Source organism: Periplaneta americana, chromosome 16, assembly GCF_040183065.1.
Source record: "Periplaneta americana isolate PAMFEO1 chromosome 16, P.americana_PAMFEO1_priV1, whole genome shotgun sequence".
Taxonomy (NCBI): domain Eukaryota; kingdom Metazoa; phylum Arthropoda; class Insecta; order Blattodea; family Blattidae; genus Periplaneta; species Periplaneta americana.
In genome coordinates, this window is record NC_091132.1 from 4,424,289 (window position 1) to 4,440,185 (window position 15,897).

General features: G+C 35.9%; 1 protein-coding gene across 4 annotated transcripts in view; it reads right to left on the minus strand.

The window, feature by feature from the left end:
* Positions 1-12,948, minus strand: part of CngB (Cyclic nucleotide-gated ion channel subunit B) — a 65,900-nt gene extending 52,952 nt beyond the window's left edge. For 2 of the 4 annotated variants that reach the window (XM_069812936.1, XM_069812934.1), the window contains exon 1: positions 12,601-12,947. In XM_069812936.1, the coding sequence (XP_069669037.1) occupies positions 12,601-12,642 (42 nt within the window). In that variant the 5' untranslated portion in view covers positions 12,643-12,947. Of the gene's footprint in view, positions 1-9,510; positions 9,796-12,600 lie in introns of those variants that run through there. The other 2 variants (XR_011329758.1, XM_069812935.1) reach the window with 2 other exon arrangements.
* Between the last annotated feature and the right edge of the window lie 2,949 nt (positions 12,949-15,897).

Below are 15,897 nucleotides of genomic sequence, written 5' to 3' on the forward strand. Positions count from 1 at the left end.
TTAGATCCCAGTTAAACTTGCCCACTGATCTCATGATACTGATTCAATAGCTCTTACAAGGAGAGGACACGCTCTGTATATCACCGAATTAAATAAGATTGTGTGAGATGAAAGTACAAGAAGTACTGTTTCAACTCATACCTGGTATGGGTGGCCAATGACCCCTCGTTTTGGAAATATTGGCTATTGTTCGTGACATACTTCCGTTAGGTGCTCAATAGGGAACCATTAGCCTGCGTACCGGCGTAGCCCATATGGTTGGATGCTGAGTTGTTATCCAGGCAACCTGAGTTCGAATCTTAACTGGTTCTACATTTTTTTTTCTTTTAATAATGATTAATATTGTGATCACAGTTATCTATTTACATACCTATATCATATTTCTCAATGTATTGAACGCTTCATCATGTTTTAAACAAATTACTAATTAACTAACATTGTATTGTAAAGGATAAACACTGAAATGCTGCTCACGTAGGCAGGTAAGATGTGTCACTGGCATCTGTTCTATTTCTGTAGCAGCTATTCCATTTCATTTTGTACCCGATTCATTATGTCATAAAAACACACAAAACATACATACATGCACAGCAAATAAAAGAAGGTTGTCCACAGTCATACACATTTTTCCGCACTTCTGCTGCGAAACCGATCTCCTTCACATTCACAAACACTTCTCATCCGTTTATTAATTTTGATGCATACCACGCATATTTCAACATGGCTTTGAATATAGGAACTGGCAACTGAAAGCGAATTAAAATAATAATAATAATAATAATAATAATAATAATGATAATAATAATAATAATAATAATAATAATAACAATAATATCAAGCTTTAAAAAATGAGAAGGCATTAGGATTCGAACTCAGGTTGCCTGGATAACAACTCAGCACCCAACCACATGAGCTACGCCGTTACACAGTCTAATGCTTCCCTATTAGGCACCTAACGAAAGTATGTCACAAACAATAGCCAATATTTTCAAAACGAGGGTTCATTGGCCACTCATACCAGGTAACTTACGACTTTAAACAGTACTTCTTGTACTTTCATGTCACAAAATCTGATTTAATTCGGTGATATACAGAGCGTGTCCTCTCCATGTTAGAGAGCTGCAAAATAGGGCTTAGGGCCGGTCAGAGAACATCAAGGTCTAGCCTGCAACAGAATGTTCAAACTTCAAGCGGTTACTCCTAATGTTTTGCAGGCTAGACTGACATCAGGCGCACTTCATCATATACGAACACCGACATTTTCTGAGTATACAGTAAGAACGTTTGGAGGAAATTTACTTTGTCTAATAAAAAAATGTGTATGCTTGAATTAGGCCTACAGTCGATTGGACACTTTAGTACAGTGGTTCTTAAAGTGGTTCCCTGAAGCGAATATTCTGGATAGGAACATTTTTCCTTCTTTCAGAAGGAGTTCATGTTTTTATGTGCTGGCATTAATATCAGAAGCCCATTGGAATTTGTTGGAAGAACTTATAAATTCGTTAAATTGTTGTGGACAGCTTTCGTGCCTTATTAAGCAATGTCATATTGTGAGAAGGATTTTTTTTTTTTGTATGGCAGTAATGCTTCAAGTGCACTGGCGTTGTTAGTACAACTTATAAATTTATGTTATTTTTAACGACGAATGTTATTTTTAACAAAAAAGTACCTTCGTCCTCCTAATGATTGTAGTTGCTCGCAGCATGTTGTTGTTTTTACGATACCCAACTGTAATACCTGGATGACTCAATGTGATCTGCCTTTCACCCACAAAAAGGCACGAAACAAATCGAACATTCCTTAAACCGAACACAGAGGCAGTCTGCAAGATGGAAGAGCTTTGCGTACAGCCTACAGCGCCAGGCGTTCAGTAACAATGTATCACTTCATTTCTCCCAACCGGTTGTGCAGGACTCAAATAGCTATGTAAGCTATCAACAGAACTGGTCTTGAATAGTACACATGCAATAGATATTCTACAGCTTGTTTCATTACTTTGATCGGCGTGAGGTTGTGTTAGATCATGGACGTGTTTGCCATGGATAGCATTTTAAATCTAAACTTGCTTGCTTTGTTCATTTGTCACCTGGTGTGAAATTATTATTATTATTATTATTATTATTATTATTATTATTATTATTATTATCATTATTATGCCTTTGTTTTTATTTATTTTAGTTGGTTATTTAACGACGCTGTATTAACTACTAGGTTATTTAGCGTCGATGAGATTGGTGATAGCGAGATATTTGGGGAGATGAGGCCGAGGATTCGCCATAGATTACCTTGCATTTACATTACGATTGGGGAAAACCTCGCAAAAAACCCAACCAGGTAATCAGCCCAAGCGGGGATCGAACCCGCGCCCGAGCGCAACTTCAGACCGGCAGGCAAGCGCCTTAATCGACTGAGCCACGCCGGTGGCTATGTCTTTGTTGCCTATCCTGTTGTTCAACATCTACTTGGAAGATTTAATAAAGAACTGTTAATTCAGGAAATAGGAGGAGTGATAGTATGAGGAAGACGAATAACATGCATGAGATGTACTGATGATACAGAGTTTTTTTAGCAGAAGAGGATACGATACTATAGCTATATGACAGCTGTGAACAGTATCGCATGAAGATAAATGCGAACAAAACCAAGATTATGGTTATCGGAAGAAAAATAAAGAAAGTAAATGTGCGAAATAGAAATGAGGCAGTAGAATAGGTGGACAGCTTCAGAGTACTGTAAGCAGTAACATGAGCTGCTGTCCAGATGTCAAAAGGAGGATAGCAATGGCAAAGGAATAGAGAAAGAAGTATCTTCTGTGAAAAAAGAACTAACAAGGAGAGGACACACTCTATATATCACCGAATTAAATAAGATTGTGTGAGATGAAAGTACAAGAAGTACTGTTTAAAGTCATACCTGGTATGGGTGGCCAATGACCCCTCGTTTTGGAAATATTGGCTATTGTATGTGACATACTTCCGTTACGTGCCTGATAGGGAAGCATTATACTATGTAACAGCGTAGCTCATATGGTTGGATGCTGAGTTGTCATCCAGGCAACCTAAGTTCGAATCCTAATGCCTTCTCATTTTTTAAAACTTGATATTATTATTATTATTATTATTATTATTATTATTATTATTATTATTATTATTATTATTATTATTATAACCAAAAGGACAATTTGGCCCAAGAGTGCAACGTCAAGTAGATGAACTCACTTCTAAATTCGGAAATATATGTGTAACACGTTCTTCATCAGGAAAGCTGACATCTCAACTCCATAAGCAAGTCCTGGAGAAAGTAATAAAGACATATGTGAAAGAGCAGCCATTTATTCTAACTCTGGACTCATGGGAAGGGCAGATAAATCCTTCTTTGTATGATGAAATATTTACAAATGAAGAAAATGAAGTAACGTGCAACCTTAAAGAGATTTCACCCAAATGTACTGGATTATGCCAGTCCTGTGATGTTTATCTTTTTAGACAGGTGAAGATTTTTATCAAATATTTGGAAAATAGCTCTTTCCTTCTACAAACTGGACGACAAATTGTTTCAAGGGAGGATGCCCTCAAAATTCACTCCTTAATTCACTTTCAGCTGTCAGCTCCTATATTCAAAGCCATGTTGAAATATGCGTGGTATGCATCAAAATTGATAAACGAACGAGAAGTGTTTGTGAATGTGAAAGATGTCTGTTTCGCAGCAGAAGTGCGGAAAAATGTGTGTGACTGTGGACAACCTTCTTTCATTTGCTGTGCATGGTGCAGGAAATTTGTATGTTTTGTGTGTTTTTATATTTATCGTAATGAAACGTGTACAAAATGAAGTGGAATAGAAACGGAACAGACACCAGTGACCTGCCTACGTGAGCAATATTTCCTTGTTTATCCTTTACAATACAATGTTAGTTAATTAGTGATTTGTTTAAAACATGATGAAGCGTTCAATACATTGAGAAATATGATAAATGTAAATAGAGTACTGTGATCACACTATTAATCCTTATTGAAAGAAAAAAATATGGGACCAGTTAAGATTCGAACTCAGGTTCCCTGAATAACAACTCAGGACCCAACCATATGAGCTACGCTTTTACACAGTCCAATGTTTCCCTATTAGGCACCTAACGGAAGTATGTCACAAACAATAGCCAATATTTCCAAAACGAGGGGTCATTGAGCACCCATATCAGGTATGACTTTAAACAGTACTTCTTGTGGGGATTATTCCTGTGTTCGTCCATGGTCTGGAATTTAGGTTAAGTTTAGATTTAAGACTTCTCCTGGCCCCACATTATCATAATCATCCTATCGCATCATCGGGGTAATGTAACTCCGCCTTCCAGGCGCCCCAACCTCAGAAGTGGGTTACAACTAAGCCACGGCCAGGAGAGAAGACCAGAAATGTCGAAAAGACAACCTGGTGGCATTGGGGGGGGGGGAGGAAACAGTACTTCTTATACTTTCATCTCACACAATCTTATTTCATTCGGTGACATACAGATCGTGTCCTCTCCTTGTAAGAAACAAACTAGTGAAGTGCTTTGTGTGGAGTGTGGCATTGTGTGGAACATGGACATTACGATAATGTGAAGAACAACGACCCAAAGCATTTTAAATGTGGATATGGAGAAGAATGGAACGTGTGAAATGGACAGACAGGATAAGAAATAAAATTGTGCTAGGAAGAATGTGTAAAGAAAGAAAAATGATGAAACTGACCAGAGAGGAAAAAAAACTGTTGCATCACTAGTTAAAAAGAAACTGCCCACTGATTGACACATTGGAAGTAGTGGTGAACGGGAGAAGAGTTCGGGGCAGAAAAATATAATATCAGATGACAGACAACATAAAGATATATGGATCGTATGCGGAAACGAAGAGGAAGGCGGGGAAGACGGAAGATTGGAGAATGCTGGGTTTGGAGTGAAGGACTGCTCTTGGGCAGAAAACTATGAATGTATTATTATTATTATTATTATTATTATTATTATTATTATTATTATTATTACACTCCTCATCGGTACGAAACGGGTATTAAGTTTTCCTGGCAAAGAAATTGACTTCGAGGACACCTCTCTTCAGATCATCATGGACACAACTCGTAGGAGCAGTGACATCGAGGCATGCTTTGCGTTCATTCAGGTCGTGCGCTTCGTATCTATTCCCCTTATATATTTTTATTGTGCGGAGATGCTAGCGGAATGAATGGACAATTCTGTATGTGGAACAACCCATAGAAAGCTGCGACTGCACAGCTGATCGGAATAAGAATGAGGATTGCAAAACAACTCGGCGGCAACACAAATACAGTACCGCCGGAGAGTTATGTGTACTTAACGTAGCCTACGTACACTATTTAGGCTAGGGTCAACTTATGGAATTAAGACAGATCTCCATACAGCTATACAGACGGTCACAGTATTACTATATTTTAGTGCATTTGTACTAAACTAATATAAATATAATCTACTAGTGGCTTGTGCAGCGAATGCTGCAAACTAAGTTCATTAGACGTTCAAATAAACATTTTTCAGATTTATTTTCAATGAAGAATACCAGACATTCTGAAAGTTATTTGCTTCCGTAATAATGAAACATACTCCCTCTGAATGGTTTTTATGCCAAATACCTTTTCTTCAACCTATCCACCTTCAGTTTTTGAATTTCAACGAGTAAGTAATATATTTTGGTCTTTCCGTAGGAACTGTAATTTTTGCGCTCTCTAGAGCCAATACTGAAGAGAATGACGAATATAAATATCTACACCACACCGCCATTAAGTATATGAAAAAGACCCAACCCCACTTGATTAATAACTATACAAATATTTGATTTTTAATAACAATATATAAAAACATTTGCTTTTAATAACAATATATAAAAATATTTGATTTTTAATAATATTATTATCTTACGTAAGTTTTGTAGTTTTATATACTATATAACCGCCACTCAGTAAATTATAGAAATGAAGATTTAATTTAAGATATTCTCTACATCTACTTATATAACCCCAAAACGTTTCACTTTCATATCATCAATATAGCATTAATATGAAATGAAAAATAGTCTCATCATGGTATTAACTAAATAATATTTCATTTCTAATGGTAATAATGTCATCAAACCACCTCAAGTTTTGTAGATTTTAATATCCAATACACAGCTGCACTCAGAAAATTACACACCACAGAATCAGACCGGTAAATTAATTTTAGTAAGTCTTGAAGTTTTTAATAACCAACTGAATTTGAGCTCTAAATATGTCAGCAATCCTGTAGGTCATGGCCTTCGTGTAATATATTATTGTTTATTGTAGTGTGTGTTTTGTTTTGTACTGAAATTCAATTAGTTATCAAAACTGACGAAAGATGGATTTTGGAAAATAGGAAAATTACGTAGGAAAACTAACGCTTCACTGAAAGTTACTATTTTTCTGAAAAACTTCGGGTTCTAAGCTTCAAAATGAGGGGTCATTTATTAAAATCCGTTCAGCCGTTTTCCCGTAATTTCCATTACCAATTCAAATTATATACATATACATATATAGATACGATATAACATTTTAAAATTCCATTTCAGAATGAAAAGTTACATTTGTTCGGATCAAATCTCTGCACATTTAAAAGACAAAACTAAAATTATTTCAATAATTTATTATCATAATATAGGTACTGCTCTCTTAAACTGACTGTACATATTGGGAATTCAATCAGTGGTTTTCCCAAAACGCGCTATCAAATATTTCATATGAAACTATTTTTATCTCGAAAACGAAGCAGAAACGAACAAAATTGTATGGAACTTTTTGTTTTGAAATAACTCAAAGAATAATCCCCTGGAATTAAAGACATTATTTATGGTTCACTCTATTTTCAGGATAGGCTATAGGACAGAGGGATTTAATATTGCCATGTGAAAACATTACGTGAAAAACAAGAAGATATAATTTAATCAGCGGGCCATGTTTAAAAATTAGCGGACTTTATTACCATAATAATTACGCAAAACATGAAGAAATTACAGAACAGGAATTACTAAGATAAAAATCAGAGAATAAAATCAAGGACAGAATAAAAGTCTGAAAGAATAAATATATCCATAATAAGGAAAAGAAAAAATAGACATGAATATTAAACAAATTTCTAAATTTTATCCTTAAAATTTATGAAAATTAAAACATTATTATTTCTAGTACCAGAACATGACTATAAAAATATATTTTCGGTAAACTGGCAAATGCAATACAATTGAACGAAACTTCATTAAATTGTTTTCTTTTCTCGACTGGATCTTACTATATTTTATGTGCATCGTTTCAACCTGTAAAAACACATTTTATTAAATATTTCGTAGATTCTGTCCGTAAGACTGAGAATATTATTATGACGGTGCAACTGGTGCTTAAATAGGTTTATTGCTGTCGCACAGAATCGTAAAATATGAATAAGAAAAGTTACAAACACCGACTTTCGCTTCCCAAGGCATCTACTGTATATGCTGCGAATGACTGCGGAAAATTAGTTGAGTCAAATGATGTCATCCCACAGTAGCTACTGTACACGCTACTGGAAGCTCGACTCGCTAAATATCAAACTAATTAATTATTAAATGATAAATGCACAAAAACAGCGTCAATCTCAGTATGAATGAAGTGTGATTTTTTTCCCCGCCAGAGAATGGAATAGCTCATTCTCTCTGCCCAGCATGTTGTACATTTAAAAATGCATAGGTTACGAATGTTGAATTAGCAGACTTGCTTATGGCACCACGAATTTATGAAAAGTAACATTCACAGCGTCATATTCCCCGTCAGTCAACATTTTCGAGATAGTGGCCAGTTACTTTGCATGTTGAGATTCTTTGAAATCTTCATTTCTTTAATATCGTTATATCTCGATACGGAAGCATTTCCGGACACTTATTACGAAAGAACGTTGCATTACTTGTCATCTATCCTTTATCGTTGAAGGATAAATTGACTTGTAGACACTGAAAATAAACAAAACACAATCGTTTCGAATAAATCGCTGTAAACAGACGGACGGCAAGTCCAGAACTATTTTTTTTTAATATCAGAGGCGTTAACACTCAGTGGCGTAGGCAGAGGCGCTCATGAAACAGAAGTACCCCACCCATTTGTAAGAAATATTTTAAAATTATATTAGATTAAAAAGCATGAAGAAAGTATCCACCATTGGCGTTGAGAACTGTTCTACACGGAAAGAAAAATGTTTAATTTTTCTATCGACAATTACCAATATATAGAATAAAAAAATCCTTTAAATTTTTGCCTGCAAGTTGTTTTAATTTGACCGCTGCTTTTTCAAAGAGGTTATGAAGCTACCATTCTCAACACTAGAAATGTATTTAGAATCGGCGTCTGTTCGTTCACTCTGCAACGACGAGAATGGATTTCCCTTTATGACAAGTTTTGGGGAGTCTAAATTGATTTTAAACTTCATAGTTTTAACAATAATTATTATTATTATTGTCTTTTAAATATGTTGCATGTAAGTTATGGTCAAATTTTCAAAGTGATGTTCCCAAAACTTGCCTCCGTCCCGTCTTAAGGGGACATTTATATGATTTTTAAAACTTTCACAATTTTTTTTTTTTTTTCAAAATTTGTGAAATTTATACTACATGAACAAGCCTGCAATATTATCATCTGTACAAAATTTGGTGTTATTAGGGCTAGTTTTCAAATTATATTTTTAAAATATATAATTATTATATTGATGTCACTAAAAACACTCCTTGTGCCTTTCAAAACCCCAAAGTTCTCAAAATGTTTAGTTCATATTTGCTCAAAAGCTTGAAAATAGTCATCGGAATAAAAATTAATCATCTTTTTGAGCTCAGTCTAAATAGAGAGTCACATTTTTTTTTTTTAATTTCGTGAATTTACCATTACAGCATATTTTAATCTAATCGCAATATGAATATCCCCGAAGGAACTTAATATGAATATTTCAGACAAATGCTAATTAAATTTAATTTATCAACATTTAATTTAGCTCTGTGAGAAGTTTCAGACCAATCTGACAATAACTGTTGTGCAAGGAGCTTTTGCTATTCAATAAACTGCTTAAAATATTAAAGTCGAAAGAACAGCATAAAAAATTCTCTCCACTCACTCACGCACCGTATGTTTAGTCAAATTTGATTATATGGCTAGATCATTTAAAACAATCTCTAATATAATTACGATCATAGAAACAAAAGAAAAGAGTGGATTTTCTTAATTTTTCAACATTATTTCAGCATAGTTGTTTAGTCAACTGTACGAAGACAGATCTGGACCCCACAAGTGACACCAATAAGGCTTCACTCATGAGGCAACTAGGCCAGGAGATAATGGGGTAGGGTGGCCAGTTCCTTTCCCCCTCCATTGCATAGTGTTCACTTAAATTTCTAGCTACTTCAATGCCAACACTACAAAATCTAAAAATCGGGATCCTAGTTATCTAAATGCTGCACATTTCGCAAACACTGGACTCACCCGCTCCCTGAGTCCCTGGGGTTGTGCGGACTCCATGTCAGCCCTGCTGGTTCTGCACTAGCCTCACATCCGCTGCCGACAGCGACCCATCTCCATCGTTAGAGCTTTTTAACTATAGTCCTTCACTCGGCAACACCATTTGCATACTCAGCACCGTTAATGATCCACTGTCTTTTAATTGTTCTTGGATTAATGGGACGTGCGATTGTGACGTCTGATTCTAAGCTTGCGAAATCGTGTAAAGTGCATATGGACTGCGGACGAAGGTGAACCTGCCTCCACCGCTTCTCGACAGACATTATCAACCGATCAGGCTGTAGCAGCAGGTGATGCCAAACCAGTTGCTGTAAGGATCCTGATTCAAGCCCAGGTGGAGGCAGAGTCTTCCATCTCATGGCAACTTTCAGAACGAACTGCATGCAGGTTGCTAGATGCCCTGTATTTTACGGAAAGTCCCGTATTCAAGACCGGGGCGCCCAATATCTGCTATTTAAGAACATCGTGAACGACCAGTATTTCTTATTTTTATAAGTGAAAAAGTTTCAACACTCTTTAAACAATGCAGAAAAAGAAACGAAATACGGATGTGTATAGTGTATTTGTAGATAATTATAGGGTATCATAATGTTTAAAACTCAATAACTAATTAATACGAGATTAAGAGCAATGTAGGCCTACAGTTTTTTTTTTCAAAAGTAATGCATAATTGCAATTAAAATTGAATGAAGGAATTTTGGAAAAACGTTCACACAAGTCGAACTTTGCATTTAGAAAAGAATATTTTTTGGAAACAAAATATTTTTGCTACTATTATTGTGCAAGTTATGACGTCATCGAGACAATTTTAAAATTACACTTTATAGTTTTTATATAATATTTATATAATAATAATAATAATATTATTATTATTATCATCATCATCATCGACCTACACTATTAGTTTGGAGTCACAGCCTATACAACGTCATTTATTTACTTTATTATAATATGTATAATATACGAAAGAATGGCTACAGCTAATTGCAATCGCCTATTTCTAATATGCAGATCATTCATTTTTAGTAGAAAAAAATATATCGAATCTTCGAACACGCTACACACCATACACGGGACTGAGTCTGATTCTAGCTTTTATAATTAGAATTTCGTAATTTCTCTCATGGGTAGATTACCCTTAAAAGAAACCTAATGTACCTATATATATATATATATAAATCCCACAAGGGTAGCTGCCCTTCAGTAAGGGTTGCCAAAAGACACAGACAAAAGACAAATAAAAATAAAATAAACATTTGTGTAATGATTGTTACTTTCAAATGGAAGCTACCCTTGGGAAAGTACGTTTATTCAATAATTATTAGTAATCAGATAGAACAGTGGTCGTCAGCGCTCACTCAAATGGGTAGAGGGTAAGCGGTGCAACGAAATATGCTCCGACGTGCAGAAGGGATAGGTAGAAAGCATACCCGCCAGCTGGCTTAGGTGCTCGCTGGTGCTGTAAGAGACCTGCGAGTTAGAGACGCTAGCCCGAGGGTGCACTGTGCTGACGACTGCTGAGATAGAATATAAAGAAATTTAGGTGTACAGGTGATTACGTAAAATCTGAACAGAATATTTCATTACGTCTACAGCAATAATTTTCAAAATGTTTAAAGGAATTCCAAAAGACTTAAAACATTCAACTGAGAATTCTGGAATTGTTCCCCTTGCTCCGAACAATAATCCAAATACTTCAATCTGTCCTTGTATATAATAATAATCCCTAAAGTATTCAATTGTAGGGTCATAGATGGTCTTCTTTTCTTCATGTACTGCTATGGGTTGTTCAAATGCAGTTTCAAAGCGCACGGCGGAATCGATGACAATTGCTGTGTCATTTCCTCTATCTACGGCAATGATGTCTTTTTTTTTTAATTGGGTTATTTTACGACGCTGTATCAATATCTGAGGTTATTTAGCGTCTGAATGATATGAAGGTGACAATGCCAGTGAAATGAGTCCGGGGTCCAACACCGAAAGTTACCCAGCATTTGCTCGTATTGGGTTGAGGGAAAACCCCGGAAAAACCTCAACCAGGTAACTTGCCCCGACCGGGATTCGAACCCGGGCCACCTGGTTTCGCAGCCAGACGTACTGACCGTTACTCCACAGATGTGGACGGCAATGATGTCAACTGGCTGAGAATTTCCGTCTTTTTCTTACATTAATGTGTACGGTACTTGATTTTTTCTGTTTACCACATGCGTAGTGATACATTAGTATGGTTCTTGGCTTGGATAGATAATAGATGCACAATTCTTTGGTCCAAGGAAAATACTCGTCTTAATTTCTTTGGCCCTGGGAAAACACGTACTCGCCTTTTATTCGCTGATTCATTTTTTTAGTGCAAGCGGAAGTACAACTTTCTCTTCCAGGAAAAATACTCGTCTTTATTCGCTGATCTTTTTATTTTCATATCTTATTCTCATAATTAGGTCTACTTTAAAGCAAAAATAGTATATATGTATCATCTCGGATTCTGCACTTAACCCTAGTTTCTTAGCAATTACTTCGTAATATCTCTTATTACTGCACAGATCAGCAATATTTATATTTTGATTTATTCTACCTTCATGTTGTGCATTTTCTTTTTGTGCCTCAAATGGAAAACGAATCGTACGCATCTATGCCAAAAGGCACTGATATTAAATTTAATACCGTAAATGTTTTTTTAAGAATATACATTTTAATGAAGTGGGAGCTATGGAGCACAAGAAAGAATGGTTGTCCACCTCAAGTTCTACCCACCGAATACTCCAACATTAAAAAAAAATTGTGGTGCCGCCATTAAAGCTATTACAAATTTGGAATAATATTGCTTACCACTACATGTTAAATTCTGATATCGGTTATGTTTCAGCCACTATAGCTGGAATAGGATTTACTTTAGGAACTTTTATTCTTTTATCTCCAGTTGTATTCCTCACCTCAAGCAAAAAGTACTTAATTTCTATATTAAGAAAAATTATACATCATAGACTAGCTAATAAGAAATATGGTACTAGTTCTAAGAATTCTAAATTTGTAACAAATATTATGCAGTAATATTACCTTATGATCCACTGCTGTAGCGGTATCGCTTCTTGACTCCATTTTCCCATCACCAAGAAGTTCTGCTTTCTTTGACTGTTTGAAGTAATGACGTGACTTTCGAACGAATTTAAGAAAAAAATATAAAGGCTTTTTGGTTGCTGCTGGCACATAGTATGCGCTACGAACTTGCTCTCTAATGTACGCCTACACACTGATTTCCTGACTTGGAAACGTTACATACAGACTATCTGAAATTCTTCTATTGATTTTGTTTGTTTATTTTTATAAATCTTTCATTTTCTTGAGCTAAAAGATCTTTTAGATATTAACCAACACGAATATGCTGCGTTATCAAAACGATTCACATGGACTAACGCTGATAGGCCCAGTTTGTCACGTGATTTTTCCTTCCTAAACACGCATGCGCATAATTACGTTATTATTACCATTTGATTCATATTACTATCTAATGACGTGCATCACTTAACCCTATCAATAAATTATGTCATTGCTTTCTTTTCGTGATCGGTTAAAAAATTAATATGATGATCCTTTTTGCTTTTACTGGCCAATTTGTCTAGTTCGTTCCTTTTCAAATGTATACTGCACATGTCACTTTGACTAATGTAGTTGAGTCCTTACATACTGATGTGCACCACAACGTTAAAATTGCATTATAGACTACGTTTCGAAAAAGTTTTACACCGTACCTACATACTGTATATACAGAGTGACGCAAGAAGTGTCATATAATTTAAGGATCTTTTTGCGACTATACTCAAAACAGGAAGTGAACGGAGCAGAAATAAATAGTGTATGCATTGTCGTAGCGTACGCACTGTAACCTGTCTTTTCACTGGTTTATCGCACCAGCTGGTTGCTAAGGAGACAGTCTTGTTTGGTTACAGTCATCTGTTTACTTCTACTCTGTACACATCCTGGATTGAATAATAGGTTAGAATTTTATTATTATCGGCGTTTGAAATGATCTGTAGCAGTACTTCACTGAAATTACGCTAGCAGGCAAGACTCGGAAATGACGGCATACACATTGTTGTGTAAAATAGCGGAGAATGAAAGACTATCAAGCAGAAGATGAAAGTATGTTGTTCTTGCGCGCAGAATGTGCAAAAAACTCGGGCACGTTTTCGTGCTTACTTTTGTAGCTGGTGGGGTCCCTGCTATGTTTCTGTGTTGGAGTAAACTCGACCTCGCGCTGCAAGTGTTCACACGCCTAAAAACATCGAAGGGGTGCGCGTGGCTTTGACTCGAAATCAGAGGCGTCATTTCAGTTTTGCTTCGGGGGGGGGGGGGAGGTAAGATTTTTTTAGAGAAAACCTTACAGGGTATATCGCGTAGTGTACTCCATCTCTCTCAAATGAAGCTTTTTCCATACCGTAAACTGGAGTAACTTTGACCATAAAAAGGAGATTTAAACAATGATGATATGTACTCTCATTTACATAAAGTTATATTTAAAATTTCTTATTTATTTTTTCAAGACCCTGACCACCCCATGTTCAACATCGTCGTCAACGGTGCCGCCTATCGGGTTGTATTGGAATGAAAATGATAATTCTATAGTATGTTTATGTATTATACAGTATCTTTATTTTTTACTCTCTTTTAAAGTTGATTTATTATTAATAGGATTTAAATACTGTATCACTATGAAACTAGAAATACTGATCAACTAAACGTACCATTTGTCAGGTTGCAAAAAACACAATCTAGCTATGTAATTACGGCAATAAAAAGTATGTAATAAGATACCTACAAATATAAAGGCACAAAATGAAAGACAATTCAAACTTCAGACTAAGAGATGGCTACAAAATAACCCTTTTTACAATATAAATTAATTTTTTGAAAATAATGTATTTTAGTTGAATTTTATTATTTTTAGTACGATTCTTGGCATCTCTCAGTGCAGTCCCTACCCAGAGATCTAATTGAGGGACTATTTTACCTCTGGAGAATTTTACACTGAGGGACTCCATGAAATATAAACAGTGAAAAAAATATAGTGGGACTGCGTTGGTGGTAATGCAGCTTATGTGGGTACCTCTTTGTTACTTGTTAGCTTAAACAACAAGTTTAAGGCCCCTCACAACGACAAGGTGAGTACCCACGAGAGGGAAAAATTTTACAATCTGTACAAAAGAAACCAAATGACCTGGAAATATATAAAAATTTGCCCAGACATGTTCAGACATTTTTAACAAGAGCCAGAACAGGTCACATTGTCACTCAATTGTACCTACACCGATTTCACATTTCTGATAATCCTACTTGTCTTACTTACTTACTTACAAATGGCTTTTAAGGAACCCGAAGGTTCATTGCCGCCCTCACATAAGCCCACCAGCGGTCCCTATCCTGTGCAAGATTAATCCAGTCTCTATCATCATACCCCACCTCCCTCAAATCCATTTTAATATTATCCTCCCATCTACGTCTCGGCCTCCCTAAAGGTCTTTTTCCCTCCGGTCTCCCAACTAACACTCTATATGCATTTCTGGATTCGCCCATACGTGCTACATGCCCTGCCCATCTCAAACGTCTGGATTTAATGTTCCTAATTATGTCAGGTGAAGAATACAATGCGTACAGTTCTGTGTTGTGTAACTTTCTCCATTCCCCTGTAACTTCATCCCGCTTAGCCCCAAATATTTTCCTAAGCACCTTATTCTCAAACACCCTTAACCTATGTTCCTCTCTCAGAGTGAGAGTCCAAGTTTCACAACCATACAGAAGAACCGGTAATATAACTGTTTTATAAATTCTAACTTTCAGATGTTTGGACAGCAGACAGGATGATAATAGCTTCTCAACCGAATAGTAACACGCATTTCCCATATTTATTCTGCGTTTAATTTCCTCCCGAGTGTCATTTATATTTGTTACTGTTGCTCCAAGATATTTGAATTTTTCCACCTCTTCGAAGGATAAATCTCCAATTTTTATATTTCGTACAATATTCTGGTCACGAGACATAATCATATACTTTGTCTTTTCGGGATTTACTTCCAAACCGATCCTACTTGTCTGTGGTGTAATAATCATGATGAAGATCTGGAACACATTCTTCTATACTGACCATCCCTAAACCACAAGAGAAGTAAATTAAAATCATCAGTACAGTTGCAGAAGACACAACTCTGCAGTATATATTGACTACACCCCAACTCTGGCTACTAGCAACAGGCATCTATAATGAACACCGATCAAAATACCCCTCATTTCTCGTGAAAAACAACAACTGAATATACTACAGTGGACTATAGTGGACTTTATGTTGTTGGCAAACAGCTG